We start from the raw sequence: 19,789 nt of genomic DNA, 5'->3' as shown, positions 1-19,789 counted from the left end.
CTCAGACTATACAGGCCGGGACCGAACCCTCAGACTATACAGGCCGGGACCGAACCCTCAGACTATACAGGCCGGGACCGAACCCTCAGACTATACAGGCCGGGACCGAACCCTCAGCCTATGCAGGCCGGGACCGAACCCTCAGACTATACAGGCCGGGACCGAACCCTCAGACTATACAGGCCGGGACCGAACCCTCAGACTATACAGGCCGGGACCGAACCCTCAGACTATACAGGCCGGGACCGAACCCTCAGACTATACAGGCCGGGACCGAACCCTCAGACTATACAGGCCGGGACCGAACCCTCAGCCTATACAGGCCGGGACCGAACCCTCAGCCTATACAGGCCGGGACCGAACCCTCAGACTATACAGGCCGGGACCGAACCCTCAGACTATACAGGCCGGGACCGAACCCTCAGACTATACAGGCCGGGACCGAACCCTCAGACTATACAGGCCGGGACCGAACCCTCAGACTATACAGGCCGGGACCGAACCCTCAGACTATACAGGCCGGGACCGAACCCTCAGACTATACAGGCCGGGACCGAACCCTCAGACTATACAGGCCGGGACCGAACCCTCAGACTACACAGGCCGGGACTGAACCCTCAGACTATACAGGCCGGGACCGAACCCTCAGCCTATACAGGCCGGGACTATACAGGCCGGGACCGAACCCTCAGACTATACAGGCCGGGACCGAACCCTCAGACTATACAGGCCAGGACTGAATCTCAAAGCCACACTATACAGGGCAGGACCGACCCTCAGACCCACACTATACAGGCCTGGACTGCTCAGATCAGCTACAGACTGGTGTGTGAGGTGTGTGTGGGGTGTGTGTGTGTGTGTGGTGTGTGTCCATGTGGGCTTCCCTGTAGCGTTGTTCTTTATTGATGACAGATCCTCGTTCTCCTACTACAGTCAAAACACAGTGTGATTGAAAGGCCTGTCAAAAAAACAAGCTCTGCGGAGCTCAGATGAAATCACATCATCTGAACATGGTTTAGATGGTTAGACTTGGCTACACGGTCTGCCTCCACAATGGCATTATGTTCCTTACATTGGGCCCTGATCAAAAGGACTGATCAGACCGAGCCGCAGAGCCAGGACTGATCCTCAGACCGAGCCGCAGAGCCAGGACTGATCCTCAGACCGAGCCGCAGAGCCAGGACTGATCCTCAGACCGAGCCGCAGAGCCAGGACTGATCCTCAGACCGAGCCGCAGAGCCAGGACTGATCCTCAGACCGAGCCGCAGAGCCAGGACTGATCCTCAGACCGAGCCGCAGAGCCAGGACTGATCCTCAGACCGAGCCGCAGAGCCAGGACTGATCCTCAGACCGAGCCGCAGAGCCAGGACTGATCCTCAGACCGAGCCGCAGAGCCAGGACTGATCCTCAGACCGAGCCGCAGAGCCAGGACTGATCCTCAGACCGAGCCGCAGAGCCAGGACTGATCCTCAGACCGAGCCGCAGAGCCAGGACTGATCCTCAGACCGAGCCGCAGAGCCAGGACTGATCCTCAGACCGAGCCGCAGAGCCAGGACTGATCCTCAGACCGAGCCGCAGAGCCAGGACTGATCCTCAGACCGAGCCGCAGAGCCAGGACTGATCCTCAGACCGAGCCGCAGAGCCAGGACTGATCCTCAGACCGAGCCGCAGAGCCAGGACTGATCGTGATTTCCACTTCAGGAGGACAGTCAGAAATTCTGCACAAATGTTTAGTAGTAGAGAACTAAGCCTAAAGCGACAGGGACCTTTAATCACATCCATTCCCAGGTCAGTAGAAACCCCCCCCCCCCCAGAACCCAGACAGTTCCCAGGTCAGTAGAAACCCCCCCAGACAGTTCCCAGTTCAGTAGAAACCCCCCCAGACAGTTCCCAGTTCAGTAGAAACCCCCCCAGACAGTTCCCAGTTCAGTAGAAACCCCCCCAGACAGTTCCCAGTTCAGTAGAAACCCCCCCAGACAGTTCCCAGTTCAGTAGAAACCACCCCAGACAGTTCCCAGTTCAGTAGAAAACCCAGAACCCAGACAGTTCCCAGGTCAGTAGAAAACCCAGAACCCAGACAGTTCCCAGGTCAGTAGAAAACCCAGAACCCAGACAGTTCCCAGTTCAGTAGAAACCACCCCAGACAGTTCCCAGGTCAGTAGAAACCCCAGAACCCAGAATATTCCCAGTTCAGTAGAAACCCCCAGAACCCAGAGAGTTCAACTGAAGGAGAACAACAGAACAGCTGGAAGGAAGGATGAAATGGAGGAGAACTACATAAACATGAGGGTGATAGGACAATTAGACAGGAGTCACTGGGACAGTACAGGAGGACAGGGAACACTGGGACAGGACAGGAGGACAGGGAACACTGGGACAGGACAGGAGGACAGGGAACACTGGGACAGGACAGGAGGACAGGGAACACTGGGACAGGACAGGAGGACAGGGAACACTGGGACAGGACAGGAGGACAGGGAACACTGGGACAGGACAGGAGGACAGGGAACACTGGGACAGGACAGGAGGACAGGGAACACTGGGACAGGGGGAACTGGGACAGGACAGGACGACAGGGGGCACTGGGACAGGACAGGAGGACAGGGGGCACTGGGACAGGACAGGAGGACAGGGGGCACTGGGACAGGACAGGAGGACAGGGGGCACTGGGACAGGACAGGAGGACAGGGGGCACTGGGACAGGACAGGAGGACAGGGGGCACTGGGACAGGACAGGAGGACAGGGGGCACTGGGACAGGACAGGATGATAGGACAGGGGGCACTGGGACAGGACAGGATGATAGGACAGGGGGAACTGGGACAGGACAGGATGATAGGACAGGGGGCACTGAGACCTGACAGGGGTAAATAGGACAGGGGAGGGTATCTGATCTCACCTGTTTGGCTTTAGACTTGGTGATGGTATCTGACAGGGGTAAATAGGACAGGGGAGGGTATCTGATCTCACCTGTTTGGCTTTAGACTTGGTGACGGTATCTGACAGGGGTAAATAGGACAGGGGAGGGTATCTGATCTCACCTGTTTGTCTTTAGACTTGGTGACGGTATCTGACAGGGGTAAATAGGACAGGGGAGGGTATCTGATCTCACCTGTTTGGCTTTAGACTTGGTGACGGTATCTGACAGGGGTAAATAGGACAGGGGAGGGTATCTGATCTCACCTGTTTGGCTTTAGACTTGGTGACGGTATCTGACAGGGGTAAATAGGACAGGGGAGGGTATCTGATCTCACCTGTTTGGCTTTAGACTTGGTGATGGTATCTGACAGGGGTAAATAGGACAGGGGAGGGTATCTGATCTCACCTGTTTGGCTTTAGACTTGGTGATGGTATCTGACAGGGGTAAATAGGACAGGGGAGGGTATCTGATCTCACCTGTTTGGCTTTAGACTTGGTGATGGTATCTGACAGGGGTAAATAGGACATGGGAGGGTATCTGATCTCACCTGTTTGGCTTTAGACTTGGTGATGGTATCTGACAGGGGTAAATAGGACAGGGGAGGGTATCTGATCTCACCTGGTTGGCTTTAGACTTGGTGATGGTATCTGACAGGGGTAAATAGGACATGGGGAGGGTATCTGATCTCACCTGTTTGGCTTTAGACTTGGTGATGGTATCTGACAGGGGTAAATAGGACAGCGGAGGGTATCTGATCTCACCTGTTTGGCTTTAGACTTGGTGATGGTATCTGACAGGGGTAAATAGGACAGGGGAGGGTATCTGATCTCACCTGTTTGGCTTTAGACTTGGTGATGGTATCTGACAGGGGTAAATAGGAGAGGGGAGGGTATCTGATCTCACCTGTTTGGCTTTAGACTTGGTGATGGTATCTGACAGGGGTAAATAGGACAGGGGAGGGTATCTGATCTCACCTGTTTGGCTTTAGACTTGGTGATGGTATCTGACAGGGGTAAATAGGACAGGGGAGGGTATCTGATCTCACCTGTTTGGCTTTAGACTTGGTGATGGTATCTGACAGGGGTAAATAGGACAGGGGAGGGTATCTGATCTCACCTGTTTGGCTTTAGACTTGGTGATGGTATCTGACAGGGGTAAATAGGACAGGGGAGGGTATCTGATCTCACCTGTTTGGCTTTAGACTTGGTGATGGTATCTGACAGGGGTAAATAGGACAGGGGAGGGTATCTGATCTCACCTGTTTGTCTTTAGACTTGGTGACGGTATCTGACAGGGGTAAATAGGACAGGGGAGGGTATCTGATCTCACCTGTTTGGCTTTAGACTTGGTGACGGTATCTGACAGGGGTAAATAGGACAGGGGAGGGTATCTGATCTCACCTGTTTGGCTTTAGACTTGGTGACGGTATCTGACAGGGGTAAATAGGACAGGGGCGGGTATCTGATCTCACCTGTTTGGCTTTAGACTTGGTGACGGTACCTGACAGGGGTAAATAGGACAGGGGAGGGTATCTCACCTGTTTGGCTTTAGACTTGGTGATGGTATCTGACAGGGGTAAATAGGACAGGGGAGGGTATCTGATCTCACCTGGTTGGCTTTAGACTTGGTGATGGTATCTGACAGGGGTAAATAGGACATGGGGAGGGTATCTGATCTCACCTGTTTGGCTTTAGACTTGGTGATGGTATCTGACAGGGGTAAATAGGACATGGGAGGGTATCTGATCTCACCTGTTTGGCTTTAGACTTGGTGATGGTATCTGACAGGGGTAAATAGGACAGGGGAGGGTATCTGATCTCACCTGGTTGGCTTTAGACTTGGTGATGGTATCTGACAGGGGTAAATAGGACATGGGGAGGGTATCTGATCTCACCTGTTTGGCTTTAGACTTGGTGATGGTATCTGACAGGGGTAAATAGGACATGGGGAGGGTATCTGATCTCACCTGTTTGGCTTTAGACTTGGTGATGGTATCTGACAGGGGTAAATAGGAGAGGGGAGGGTATCTGATCTCACCTGTTTGGCTTTAGACTTGGTGATGGTATCTGACAGGGGTAAATAGGACAGGGGAGGGTATCTGATCTCACCTGTTTGGCTTTAGACTTGGTGATGGTATCTGACAGGGGTAAATAGGACAGGGGAGGGTATCTGATCTCACCTGTTTGGCTTTAGACTTGGTGATGGTATCTGACAGGGGTAAATAGGACAGGGGAGGGTATCTGATCTCACCTGTTTGGCTTTAGACTTGGTGACGGTATCTGACAGGGGTAAATAGGACAGGGGAGGGTATCTGATCTCACCTGTTTGGCTTTAGACTTGGTGACGGTATCTGACAGGGGTAAATAGGACAGGGGCGGGTATCTGATCTCACCTGTTTGGCTTTAGACTTGGTGACGGTATCTGACAGGGGTAAATAGGACAGGGGAGGGTATCTGATCTCACCTGTTTGGCTTTAGACTTGGTGACGGTATCTGACAGGGGTAAATAGGACAGGGGAGGGTATCTGATCTCACCTGTTTGGCTTTAGACTTGGTGATGGTATCTGACAGGGGTAAATAGGACAGGGGAGGGTATCTGATCTCACCTGTTTGTCTTTAGACTTGGTGATGGTATCTGACAGGGGTAAATAGGATAGGGGAGGGTATCTGATCTCACCTGTTTGGCTTTAGACTTGGTGATGGTATCTGACAGGGGTAAATAGGACAGGGGAGGGTATCTGATCTCACCTGTTTGGCTTTAGACTTGGTGATGGTACCTGACAGGGGTAAATAGGACAGGGGAGGGTATCTCACCTGTTTGGCTTTAGACTTGGTGATGGTATCTGACAGGGGTAAATAGGACAGGGGAGGGTATCTGATCTCACCTGGTTGGCTTTAGACTTGGTGATGGTATCTGACAGGGGTAAATAGGACATGGGGAGGGTATCTGATCTCACCTGTTTGGCTTTAGACTTGGTGATGGTATCTGACAGGGGTAAATAGGACATGGGAGGGTATCTGATCTCACCTGTTTGGCTTTAGACTTGGTGATGGTATCTGACAGGGGTAAATAGGACAGGGGAGGGTATCTGATCTCACCTGGTTGGCTTTAGACTTGGTGATGGTATCTGACAGGGGTAAATAGGACATGGGGAGGGTATCTGATCTCACCTGTTTGGCTTTAGACTTGGTGATGGTATCTGACAGGGGTAAATAGGACATGGGGAGGGTATCTGATCTCACCTGTTTGGCTTTAGACTTGGTGATGGTATCTGACAGGGGTAAATAGGAGAGGGGAGGGTATCTGATCTCACCTGTTTGGCTTTAGACTTGGTGATGGTATCTGACAGGGGTAAATAGGACAGGGGAGGGTATCTGATCTCACCTGTTTGGCTTTAGACTTGGTGATGGTATCTGACAGGGGTAAATAGGACAGGGGAGGGTATCTGATCTCACCTGTTTGGCTTTAGACTTGGTGATGGTATCTGACAGGGGTAAATAGGACAGGGGAGGGTATCTGATCTCACCTGTTTGGCTTTAGACTTGGTGATGGTATCTGACAGGGGTAAATAGGACAGGGGAGGGTATCTGATCTCACCTGTTTGGCTTTAGACTTGGTGATGGTATCTGACAGGGGTAAATAGGACAGGGGAGGGTATCTGATCTCACCTGTTTGTCTTTAGACTTGGTGACGGTATCTGACAGGGGTAAATAGGACAGGGGAGGGTATCTGATCTCACCTGTTTGGCTTTAGACTTGGTGACGGTATCTGACAGGGGTAAATAGGACAGGGGAGGGTATCTGATCTCACCTGTTTGGCTTTAGACTTGGTGACGGTATCTGACAGGGGTAAATAGGACAGGGGCGGGTATCTGATCTCATCTGTTTGGCTTTAGACTTGGTGACGGTATCTGACAGGGGTAAATAGGACAGGGGCGGGTATCTGATCTCACCTGTTTGGCTTTAGACTTGGTGACGGTATCTGACAGGGGTAAATAGGACAGGGGCGGGTATCTGATCTCACCTGTTTGGCTTTAGACTTGGTGACGGTATCTGACAGGGGTAAATAGGACAGGGGAGGGTATCTGATCTCACCTGTTTGGCTTTAGACTTGGTGATGGTATCTGACAGGGGTAAATAGGACAGGGGAGGGTATCTGATCTCACCTGTTTGGCTTTAGACTTGGTGATGGTATCTGACAGGGGTAAATAGGACAGGGGAGGGTATCTGATCTCACCTGTTTGTCTTTAGACTTGGTGATGGTATCTGACAGGGGTAAATAGGATAGGGGAGGGTATCTGATCTCACCTGTTTGGCTTTAGACTTGGTGCTGGTACCTGACAGGGGTAAATAGGACAGGGGAGGGTATCTGATCTCACCTGTTTGGCTTTAGACTTGGTGATGGTATCTGACAGGGGTAAATAGGACAGGGGAGGGTATCTGATCTCACCTGTTTGGCTTTAGACTTGGTGATGGTATCTGACAGGGGTAAATAGGACAGGGGAGGGTATCTGATCTCACCTGTTTGGCTTTAGACTTGGTGATGGTATCTGACAGGGGTAAATAGGACAGGGGAGGGTATCTGATCTCACCTGTTTGTCTTTAGACTTGGTGATGGTATCTGACAGGGGTAAATAGGATAGGGGAGGGTATCTGATCTCACCTGTTTGGCTTTAGACTTGGTGATGGTATCTGACAGGGGTAAATAGGACAGGGGAGGGTATCTGATCTCACCTGTTTGGCTTTAGACTTGGTGATGGTACCTGACAGGGGTAAATAGGACAGGGGAGGGTATCTGATCTCACCTGTTTGGCTTTAGACTTGGTGATGGTATCTGACAGGGGTAAATAGGACATGGGAGGGTATCTGATCTCACCTGTTTGGCTTTAGACTTGGTGATGGTATCTGACAGGGGTAAATAGGACAGGGGAGGGTATCTGATCTCACCTGGTTGGCTTTAGACTTGGTGATGGTATCTGACAGGGGTAAATAGGACATGGGGAGGGTATCTGATCTCACCTGTTTGGCTTTAGACTTGGTGATGGTATCTGACAGGGGTAAATAGGACATGGGGAGGGTATCTGATCTCACCTGTTTGGCTTTAGACTTGGTGATGGTATCTGACAGGGGTAAATAGGACAGGGGAGGGTATCTGATCTCACCTGTTTGGCTTTAGACTTGGTGATGGTATCTGACAGGGGTAAATAGGACAGGGGAGGGTATCTGATCTCACCTGTTTGGCTTTAGACTTGGTGATGGTATCTGACAGGGGTAAATAGGACAGGGGAGGGTATCTGATCTCACCTGTTTGGCTTTAGACTTGGTGATGGTATCTGACAGGGGTAAATAGGACATGGGAGGGTATCTGATCTCACCTGTTTGACTTTAGACTTGGTGATGGTATCTGACAGGGGTAAATAGGACAGGGGAGGGTATCTGATCTCACCTGTTTGGCTTTAGACTTGGTGATGGTATCTGACAGGGGTAAATAGGACAGGGGAGGGTATATGATCTCACCTGTTTGGCTTTAGACTTGGTGATGGTATCTGACAGGGGTAAATAGGACAGGGGAGGGTATCTGATCTCACCTGTTTGGCTTTAGACTTGGTGATGGTATCTGACAGGGGTAAATAGGACAGGGGAGGGTATCTGATCTCACCTGTTTGTCTTTAGACTTGGTGATGGTATCTGACAGGGGTAAATAGGACAGGGGAGGGTATCTGATCTCACCTGGTTGGCTTTAGACTTGGTGATGGTATCTGACAGGGGTAAATAGGACAGGGGAGGGTATCTGATCTCACCTGTTTGGCTTTAGACTTGGTGATGGTATCTGACAGGGGTTTCTTCTTCTCCTTCACAGCAGTCTTGGAGAACAGCTCTACGAACTCCTCAAAGTTTACATCAGGCTCCTGTATCTTGTCCCAGACCAGCGACGTGCTCACCTCTCTAGGATGAGGGAAGAGTTAGTGAGGTTGTGACTGTTGGATCTTTACTAAAAGATCCCAGAAATGTTCCAGATGCACAAAAAACCTTATTTCACTCAAATGATTTGCACATATTAGTTGACATCCCTGTTTAAGTCAGAATTTCTCCTTTATCAAGGTAATCCATCCACCTGACAGGTGTGGCATATCAAGAAGCTGATTAAAACAGCATGATCATTACACAGGTGCACCTCGTGCTGGGGACAATGCAAAGGCCACTCTAAAATATGTGCAGTTTTGTCACAACACAATGCAACAAATGTCTCGCTTTGACGATTCGTGCAATTGGTATGCTGACTGCAGGAACGTCCACCAGAGTCGTTGCCAGAGAATTTGTTCTCAACCAACTTGGGAGGCCTATGCCTTCCCAGGCCCCCCGCCTGTGCCCCCGGCTGCGCACCCAGCCAATCAGGTGAAATCCATATATTACGGCCTAATGTTTTTATTTAAATTGACCGATTTCCTTACATGAAACTGTAACTCAGTAAAATCTTTGAAATATTTACGCTTACATTGTTGTTCAGTAAACATATGAGCCCCAGTACTACACCTTGAGTGAGAAATATCGATGTCAATACTAAGTATCCATTCTACCATCAACCGATGTCAGTACTAAGTATTCTATCCACCATCAATTGATGTCAGTACTAAGTATCCATTCTACCATCAACCGATGTCAGTACTAAGTATTCTATCCACCATCAATTGATGTCAGTACTAAGTATCCATTCTACCATCAACCGATGTCAGTACTAAGTATCCATTCTACCATCAACCGATGTCAGTACTAAGTATTCTCTCCACCATCAATTGATGTCAGTACTAAGTATCCATTCTACCATCAATCGGTACCTGCAAAGCTCTTCTCCTGCCAATCAGAGGAAACAGGCCTCCAAAGCTCTTCTCCAGCCAATCAGAGAGGATGCAGACCTCCAAAGCTCTTCTCCAGCCAATCAGAGAGGATGCAGTCTGCTGTATGCTGCCTGCGCAACAACCGTTTTTCATTCAAACATCGGCTTCACTTCCAACACATCTTTCTTTAATTTCACTGTGTTAATGGTGTTTCTCAATATGCATTCTACCGTGCTCCACACACTGATGCTCCGAGTTCTCTTGAGTACGTTCATATGAGGACGAGAGTGTGGAGAACACATAAAACCATCAATTAGACCTTCAATCTCACGCTGAGCAGCACTCCCTCTACTGTATTACCTCACGCAGAGCAGCACTCCCTCTACTGTATTACCTCACGCAGAGCAGCACTCCCTCTACTGTATTACCTCACGCAGAAGAGCACTCCCCCTACTGTATTACCTCACGCCGAGCAGCACTCCCCCTACTGTATTACCTCACGCCGAGCAGCACTCCCCCTACTGTATTACCTCACGCCGAGCAGCACTCCCCCTACTGTATTACCTCAGCACTCCCCCTACTGTATTACCTCACGCCGAGCAGCACTCCCCCTACTGTATTACCTCACGCCGAGCAGCACTCCTACTGTATTACCTCACGCAGAGCAGCACTCCCCCCTACTGTATTACCTCACGCCGAGCAGCACTCCCCCTACTGTATTGCCTCACGCCGAGCAGCACTCCCCCTACTGTATTGTCTCAGCACTCCCCCTACTGTATTACCTCACGCCGAGCAGCACTCCCCCTACTGTATTACCTCACGCCGAGCAGCACCCCTACTGTATTACCTCACGCCGAGCAGCACTCCTACTGTATTACCTCACGCCGAGCAGCACTCCTACTGTATTACCTCACGCCGAGCAGCACTCCTACTGTATTACCTCACGCCGAGCAGCACTCCTACTGTATTACCGCAGCACTCCCCCTACTGTATTGCCTCAGCACTCCCCCTACTGTATTACCTCAGCACTCCCCCTACTGTATTACCTCAGCACTCCCCCTACTGTATTACCTCAGCACTCCCCCTACTGTATTACCTCAGCACTCCCCCTACTGTATTACCTCAGCACTCCCCCTACTGTATTACCTCAGCACTCCCCCTACTGTATTACCTCAGCACTCCCCCTACTGTATTACCTCAGCACTCCCCCTACTGTATTACCTCAGCACTCCCCCTACTGTATTACCTCAGCACTCCCCCTACTGTATTACCTCAGCACTCCCCCTACTGTATTACCTCAGCACTCCCCCTACTGTATTACCTCAGCACTCCCCCTACTGTATTACCTCAGCACTCCCCCTACTGTATTACCTCAGCACTCCCCCTACTGTATTACCTCAGCACTCCCCCTACTGTATTACCTCAGCACTCCCCCTACTGTATTACCTCAGCACTCCCCTACTGTATTACCTCAGCACTCCCCCTACTGTATTACCTCAGCACTCCCCCTACTGTATTACCTCAGCACTCCCCCTACTGTATTACCTCAGCACTCCCCCTACTGTATTACCTCAGCACTCCCCCTACTGTATTACCTCAGCACTCCCCCTACTGTATTACCTCAGCACTCCCCCTACTGTATTACCTCAGCACTCCCCCTACTGTATTACCTCAGCACTCCCCCTACTGTATTACCTCAGCACTCCCCCTACTGTATTACCTCAGCACTCCCCCTACTGTATTACCCCATGCTGAGCAGCACTCCCTCTACTGTATTGCCTCACGCTGAGCTGCACTCCCCCTACTGTATTACCTCACTCCGAGCAGCACTCCCCCTACTGTATTACCTCACGCCGAGCAGCACTCCCCCTAAATGTTATGCAAGGTAGATGTAAATTATTTTTGGGTATCTGGCTGGCTAACAGTAGCAGCCAGCCCCATCAACAGTAGCAGCCAGCCCCATCAACAGTAGCAGCTATCCCCATCAACAGTAGCAGCTATCCCCATCAACAGTAGCAGCTATCCCCATCAACAGTAGCAGCTAGCCCCATCAACAGTAGCAGCTATCCCCATCAACAGTAGCAGCTATCCCCATCAACAGTAGCAGCTAGCCAGTTATCCCCATCAACAGTAGCAGCTATCCCCATCAACAGTAGCAGCTATCCCCATCAACAGTAGCAGTTATTCCCATCAACAGTAGCAGCTATCCCCATCAACAGTAGCAGCTATCCCCATCAACAGTAGCAGCTATCCCCATCAACAGTAGCAGCTATCCCCATCAACAGTAGCAGCTATCCCCATCAACAGTAGCAGCTATCCCCATCAACAGTAGCAGCCATCCCCATCAACAGTAGCAGCTAGCCAGTTAGCCCCATCAACAGTAGCAGCTAGCCAGTTATCCCCATCAACAGTAGCAGCTAGCCAGTTAGCCCTAATAACAGTAGTAGCTAGCCAGTTAGCCCTATCAACAGTAGCAGCTAGCCAGTTAGCCCTAATAACAGTAGTAGTTAGCCAGTTAGCCCTTTTGACTTACTATGGGCTTGCTATCTATGCACATGTATGTATTGTAGGCAGGTAAATGTGCCAAAATTAACATAGTATGGATGTAACATATCAAGATTAAAATATTGCCTGAGCAGCACTCCCTCCCAGTTATCCCCATCAACAGTAGAAGCTAGCCAGTTAGCCCCATCAACAGTAGCAGCTAGCCAGTTAGCCCCATCAACAGTAGCAGCTAGCCAGTTAGCCCTATCAACAGTAGCAGCTAGCCAGTTAGCCCTATCAACAGTAGCAGCTAGCCAGTTAGCCCTATTAACAGTAGTAGCTAGCCAGTTAGCCCTTTTGACTTACTATGGGGCTTGCTATCTATGCACATTTATGTATTGTAGGCAGGTAAATGTGCCAACATTAACATAGTATGGATGTAACATATCAAGATTAAAATATTGCCTGAGCAGCACTCCCTCTACTGTATTGCCTCACGCCGAGCAGCACTCCCCCTAAATGTAAAGGTAAATTATTTGTGGGTATCTGGCCAGTTAGCCCCATCAACAGTAGCAGCTAGCCAGTTATCCCCATCAACATGAACAGGCAACATTTCATTCCGAAGTTGGCGATTACTTTCTCGCGCTTTAGCTCAAATAATGTCCGCCATTTGATTTCAAGAAACGTTGCATAGTGTACTCGTCATTTTTCTGTGCATACTTTGTTGAAACTTGATGCTTTATTTTATTTATTTTATTTTACCTTTATTTAACTAGGCAAGTCAGTTAAGAACAAATTCTTATTGTCAGTGACGGCCTAGTGGGTTAAAAATCTGTCGTTCAGTCAGCTCAGGGATTTGAACTTGCAACCTTCCGGTTACTAGTCCAACGCTCTAACCACTAGGCTACCCTGCCGCCCCAGTAGCATGCTGGGGCGGCAGGGGATGCTTTAAAAAAATATGTACAAAATGGCGTATCTGAGAAGTGTCCTCCGTTTCACATACTTTGATTTGGACTCGTACTCCGACCCTCCTGCATTTTGAGAAACAGCCTTGTCCACACTATCATAAACGCTGAACAGGATCCTCTTTAGTCGGGGACATGGTCTGGAACAATACAGCAAGGCCCACAAAGCTTCTCAGAATAAGACTGCAGATCTAGGATCAGTTTTCCATCTTTAATCATAATGAAGTGGAACTAAGACTCTTTATGACCTGATCCTAGATCACCACTCCTACTGAGACTATGACCTGATCCTAGATCACCACTCCTACTGAGACTCTTTATGACCTGATCCTAGATCACCACTCCTACTCTAAAGTCTTAGTGAATACAGGTCCAGATGTTTATGTAACTAGCATAGTTATGATAACTTTTTAGCATAAAGCTTTAGAAACAACTGCTGAAATAAAACAAACGTCTTGTTAAATACATTTGATTGATTGATTACTTTTTGTGTTGAGCTGAGTTGAGCTGTATCCTGGTCCAGTAGAGAGGTTTCATGGGTCTGGGGGGCTCCACCACTCCTTTCCGGGGAGGTTTCTCCTGGGCCATGCCTAGAGCATACAGTCCCATGGGCATCGGAGGGACCAGGGAGCCCAGGGCACATGGTGGAGGAGGGCCACAGCCAGGAGGAGGAGGAGGAGGAGGAGGTCCACCCATCCCAGGTAATGGTGGAGGGGGTGGGGGAGGGCCCATCCCTATCATCCCAGGTAAGGGAGGGGGTGGAGGTGCCATCCCCATGCCAGGGAGAGGAGGGGGTGGTGGGGGCATTGCACCCCCTGGTAGAGGAGGTGGAGGAGGTGGTGGGGGCATTGCACCCCCTGGTAGAGGAGGTGGAGGAGGTGGTGGGGGCATTGCACTCCCTGGTAGAGGAGGTGGAGGAGGTGGTGGAGGCATTGCACCCCCTGGTAGAGGAGGTGGAGGTGGTGGTGGAGGCATTGCACCCCCTGGTAGAGGAGGTGGAGGAGGTGGTGGAGGCATTGCACCCCCTGGTAGAGGAGGTGGAGGAGGTGGTGGGGGCATTGCACCCCCTGGTAGAGGTGGTGGTGGAGGAGGAGCCATGGAGTGACCAGGTAAAGGAGGTGGTGGGGGGGGTTTAATGCCACTCTGCTGCTGTTGGCACGTACAGACAAATGCTGGTGCAACCTTGGGGGAGAAGGGTATGGGTAGGGACAGGGCCAGTTCTGGGGGGAGTTTCAGGGAACAGGAGGAAGACCAAGAGGACTCTCCTCCAGCCTCGTTCACAAACAAGGGTGGCATCTGGTCCGGTAAAGGCACTTTAAACTTATAGCTTTCCTCCATAGGCGACGTCTGGACAGACTTGGCCTCCAGACAACTCAGGAGACAGTCAGTCTGTAGGTCTACATGACAGACCTCCTTCACTATCCTCTCCTCAGTCTGTAGGTCTACATGACAGACCTTCACCATCCTCTCTTCAGTCTGTAGGTCTACATGACAGACCTCCTTCACCATCCTCTCTTCAGTCTGTAGGTCTACATGACAGACCTCCCGGTACAGATCCCCCTCCACACCAGCCTCCGGCTCCATACTAATAATATCTCTGTCCAGCAGGGGGTGCTGTTCCTCCAGCTCAGCTATCTTAGTCCGCAGGTCCTCAATGGTCTGTTCTAACTGCTGGATCACATTGACGTGCTCCTCTTTCAGCTTCACTGTTTTCAGCACTGACTCCTCCTGGAGAGCGAGAGGGGGGGGGCCAAAGAGCGAGAGAGGGGGGGCCAAAGAGCGAGAGAGGGGGGGGGGCAGAGAGCGAGAGGAAAACAGTGTTCATATAAACCTTTAAAGCAATATGTTAACTGTTTTATAAACAGAAGGAGAACAATGTTATATTCAACGTATTCTTGTTAGAGGCAGGGCTTCTTGTAGAGGAGCTAAATGACTTCATATGGGACAAGATGGCAGTTTTCAGAAGGACAATACTTCAACAACAAGGAGCATCTCTAGGAGACACAGATAAGAGATAAACAAGGGAGAGGTCAGAGTCTGCCAGGTACTGGTCCACACACACCAAGACCCTCACTTAGAACTGCTATTAAGAGTATTCCACTAAACTAGTACAACTCTTAGTGGATGCTGCCCCCTTGTGGTTAATCAGGTGAAAGAGGCCAGGGCTATTTATGATGCTATTCTCTCCAAAGGGAAAGACTGTACAGTCCTATAGATAACCTCTCAGGTAGGGTTGGATGATTCCCTACTGACTAGGGAGACTAGGGAGAATAGGGTGACTGACCTGAAGTTGGCCGACTTCTTCCCTCTGATGTCTCTTCAGCCCCAAGATGGCTGCCTGGTGTTCTGTAGGAAGAGAGAGACGGGATACTTCTATATTATCACAACCAGAATACAATCACAACCATGCACGGTCAACTAGACCAGACCACTTTCTTGTATTAATCACTACCGGAATACAACCATGCAGTCAACTAGACCAGACAACATGCTACTGAATGATATGTGATACAATGATTACTTCAATTCACAATCCGTACCATCATGCATTGTGTTTCTTAGAATGAAATGAAAATTGACATTTAATGTGAACATCAAAAGTTGTTTAAAGCCTAATGTCATATCAAACCAATAGTTAGGGGAAAAGCAACATTACATCTAGCAGCCTGTTTTCTTTTAGGTGTTAGACTCAGCAGCAAGGACACACAGGATGTTTGTCGGGGGGGGGGGGGATGTTTGTCGGGGGGAAAGAGTACGGGATGTTTGCCGGGGGGAAAGAGTACGGGATGTTTGTCGGGGGGAAAGAGTACGGGATGTTTGTCGGGAGGAAAGAGTACGGGATGTTTGCCGGGGGGAAAGAGTACGGGATGTTTGCCGGGGGGAAAGAGTACGGGATGTTTGTCGGGAGGAAAGAGTACGGGATGTTTGCCGGGGGGAAAGAGTACGGGATGTTTGTCGGGAGGAAAGAGTACGGGATGTTTGTCGGGAGGAAAGAGTACAGGATGTTTGCCGGGGGGAAAGAGTACAGGATGTTTGTCGGGAGGAAAGAGTACAGGATGTTTGCCGGGAGGAAAGAGTACAGGATGTTTGTCGGGAGGAAAGAGTACAGGATGTTTGTCGGGAGGAAAGAGTACAGGATGTTTGTCGGGAGGAAAGAGTACAGGATGTTTGTCGGGAGGAAAGAGTACGGGATGTTTGTCGGGGGGAAATAGTACGGGATGTTTGCCGGGGGGAAAGAGTACGGGATGTTTGTCGGGGGGAAAGAGTACGGGATGTTTGCCGGGGGGAAAGAGTACGGGATGTTTGCCGGGGGGGGGGGGGATGTTTGTCGGGGGGAAAGAGTACGGGATGTTTGTCGGGAGGAAAGAGTACAGGATGTTTGTCGGGAGGAAAGAGTACAGGATGTTTGTCGGGAGGAAAGAGTACAGGATGTTTGTCGGGAGGAAAGAGTACAGGATGTTTGTCGAGAGGAAAGAGTACAGGATGTTTGTCGGGAGAAAGGGAGGGGAAAGCTGTGCTCAGAATATCAATCCATTTTTGCCTGCCTAAGCACTGACTCATTGTTGCTATGCAACCTTGGCCCTTTCAATAGCATGTGGGACTACAGACAGACAGCACATGACGAGCAAGTCCAAAAAGAAAGAGTTAAATGACCATGCAGAAACACATTCACAATGTAACTTACCTTCATCGCCCTCTAAAGGTATCAGAGCAGGAAAGAAGAGATCCAGATCAGAAACAAGTCTTTCCTTAAATCTACACTGTTGGGTTAAATTACCGCTGATCATATGTATCAAGGCACAGAGACGCAACGTCCTCTTAAAACCACTGGTATAAAACAGGAAGCTCAACTCTAACAGAACAAAAGCCGAGGCTACGAGCTCTCCACCCTGGCTAAGGGACGAGGCTACGAGCTCTCCACCCTGGCTAAGGGACGAGGCTACGAGCTCTCCACCCTGGCTAAGGGACGAGGCTACGGGCTCTCCACCCTGGCTAAGGGACGAGGCTACGGGCTCTCCACCCTGGCTAAGGGACGAGGCTACGGGCTCTCCACCCTGGCTAAGGGACGAGGCTACGGGCTCTCCACCCTGGCTAAGGGACGAGGCTACGGGCTCTCCACCCTGGCTAAGGGACGAGGCTACGGGCTCTCCACCCTGGCTAAGGGACGAGGCTACGGGCTCTCCACCCTGGCTAAGGGACGAGGCTACGGGCTCTCCACCCTGGCTAAGGGACGAGGCTACGGGCTCTCCACCCTGGCTAAGGGACGAGGCTACGGGCTCTCCACCCTGGCTAAGGGACGAGGCTACGGGCTCTCCACCCTGGCTAAGGGACGAGGCTACGGGCTCTCCACCCTGGCTAAGGGACGAGGCTACGGGCTCTCCACCCTGGCTAAGGGACGAGGCTACGGGCTCTCCACCCTGGCTAAGGGACGAGGCTACGGGCTCTCCACCCTGGCTAAGGGACGAGGCTACGGGCTCTCCACCCTGGCTAAGGGACGAGGCTACGAGCTCTCCACCCTGGCTAAGGGACGAGGCTACGAGCTCTCCACCCTGGCTAAGGGACGAGGCTACGAGCTCTCCACCCTGGCTAAGGGACGAGGCTACGAGCTCTCCACCCTGGCTAAGGGACGAGGCTACGAGCTCTCCACCCTGGCTAAGGGACGAGGCTACGAGCTCTCCACCCTGGCTAAGGGACGAGGCTACGAGCTCTCCACCCTGGCTAAGGGACGAGGCTACGAGCTCTCCACCCTGGCTAAGGGACGAGGCTACGAGCTCTCCACCCTGGCTAAGGGACGAGGCTACAAGCTCTCCACCCTGGCTAAGGAAGTTACAATTTCTAAATAGACTCCATCTGCAAAGTCAGCGCTAGTGAGAGTTAAAGGAGAAAACAAGTACAACAGTCTGAAGTTGGTAACTGTTTTGATGAGGGCACCTTCCCACCTTGGTAGAACGTATAACAATGTGTAATGAGACCTGGTCTGTTACAGTAGTTAGCTGTTTCAGATCTAGTCTCTACAGTATAATACTATCTATATGGATGTGGTGAGGGCCCCTACCCTCCTCGGTGTACATGAGGCCTGGTCTATCGTCTCCCGCAGGTCTGGGTGGGGGCCACAGGGTCTTAAGGTGCCCAGGGAGGGGGGCCCGGCCCTCAAAGTGTTCCATGGAGTGGGGGGGCTGGCTGACCGCTGCCCACGTGTACAGCTGGTCTTGCTGGGGGAGAGAGGGAGATAATATGGCATACATGAGGACATAAGATAAAATAGCATAAGGGGACAACAGAGGACAAAAGAGGAGATATAATGCTGTTAGGGGACAATAGGACATAAGAGGAGATATAATGCTGTTAGGGGACAATAGGACATAAGAGGAGATATAATGCTGTTAGGGGACAATAGGACATAAGAGGAGATATAATGCTGTTAGGGGACAATAGGAGATATAATGCTGTAAGGGGACAATAGAACAGTGGTTCCTCCTTTAAAAAGTTGTGAGCTTACGCCGCGGGACTTATAGGTAATTTGTGGTTTACTACGGTACCCTGCGTCAACACTTCATTGCTCCAGACCACCACAAGGGGGAGTTAGAACACTGATTATGCTTTTGGGTCCTACTGTGTCTCTAGCTGACAATGAATGGGCGACATAAACCGAAATGGAAACTGATAATTGTGCACGCCTTCAGTATTACTTACCAAAACTGTTACACTAAAGTTTTTATTAGTTAGGATTATTTATCTGGTGGTGGTGGTGGTGGTAACAACGTCTCACCCCATGTTTAAGAATGGCCTTTTTCTTGCTGATTTGTAACAATCTCCTAAATATTTAAGAGGCATTGCACTAATAAAAGGCACTGACCAGGGAAACGTTCTCGATGTTCTGGTCTTAGTGTCAGTCTGCAGGTTCAAACTAAAACAATGTAACTAATAATGTAGGAGACATGAGTCTCACTAGTGTTGAGTCATGTGCTGTTAAAAGTGGTGTAGGTAATTTAAAGAGAATATTGAAGTTAGAAGCAAAAGCCTACAACTATTTAAGCACCGTTTCACACTGGTCTTGATAAATTAATGAGATTGTTATTTGAACGTAATCTCGGTTTGGGTATTGGTTGGACTAGAATTAGAACATTTGGGTGTATAAATGTTATGCTATTAGCGTAACTTATTTTACTACGCAAGTCAACAAATTCTAATTTACAAGAACAGTCTACTCCTTCCTCCCTGTCGGGGACTTGAACCCCAGTCTCCCGCGTGCCCTGCCAGCACGACATTGGGATTCTTTAGCTAAATAGCCCAGTACTGTACTACCGACCGTTACGTTGTACAGCGCCATATTTTCCACTCCATCGTAACGGAAACCCAGAGGGTTTTTAGTTTTTCTTGGAGATAGAAACACCATAATATTAAATTAATTAATTAAGCGAGTACCAGTCAAAAGTTTGGACACACCTACTCATTCCAGGATTATTATTATTTTTTTAAAATGTTCTACATTGTAGAATAATAGTGAAGACATCATAACTATGAAATAACACATGAAATCAGTTAAGAACACATTTATTTACAAGGACAGTCTGCTCCTTTCTCC

General features: G+C 50.1%; 1 protein-coding gene across 2 annotated transcripts in view; it reads right to left on the bottom strand.

The window, feature by feature from the left end:
* The window catches only part of fmn2b (formin 2b), a 150,307-nt gene that overhangs the window by 103,599 nt on the left and 26,919 nt on the right, over positions 1-19,789 (bottom strand). Inside the window, exons 4-8 of one of the 2 annotated variants that reach the window (XM_090218030.1) lie at positions 18,260-18,416; positions 15,488-15,549; positions 14,701-14,931; positions 13,688-14,658; positions 8,720-8,864 (exon numbers count right to left, since the gene is read on the bottom strand). In XM_090218030.1, coding sequence (XP_090074156.1) covers positions 8,720-8,864; positions 13,688-14,658; positions 14,701-14,931; positions 15,488-15,549; positions 18,260-18,416 — 1,566 coding nt within the window. Of the gene's footprint in view, positions 1-8,719; positions 8,865-13,687; positions 14,932-15,487; positions 15,550-18,259; positions 18,417-19,789 lie in introns of both variants that reach the window. The other variant, XM_090218029.1, reaches the window with a different exon arrangement.

This window comes from Oncorhynchus mykiss, chromosome 23 (assembly GCF_057628025.1).
Source record: "Oncorhynchus mykiss isolate SJ-2025 chromosome 23, ASM5762802v1, whole genome shotgun sequence".
In the NCBI taxonomy this organism is placed as follows: Eukaryota; Metazoa; Chordata; class Actinopteri; order Salmoniformes; family Salmonidae; genus Oncorhynchus; species Oncorhynchus mykiss.
Note: the sequence above shows the minus strand (reverse complement) of the source record. Positions and strands in the feature narration are given on the sequence as shown.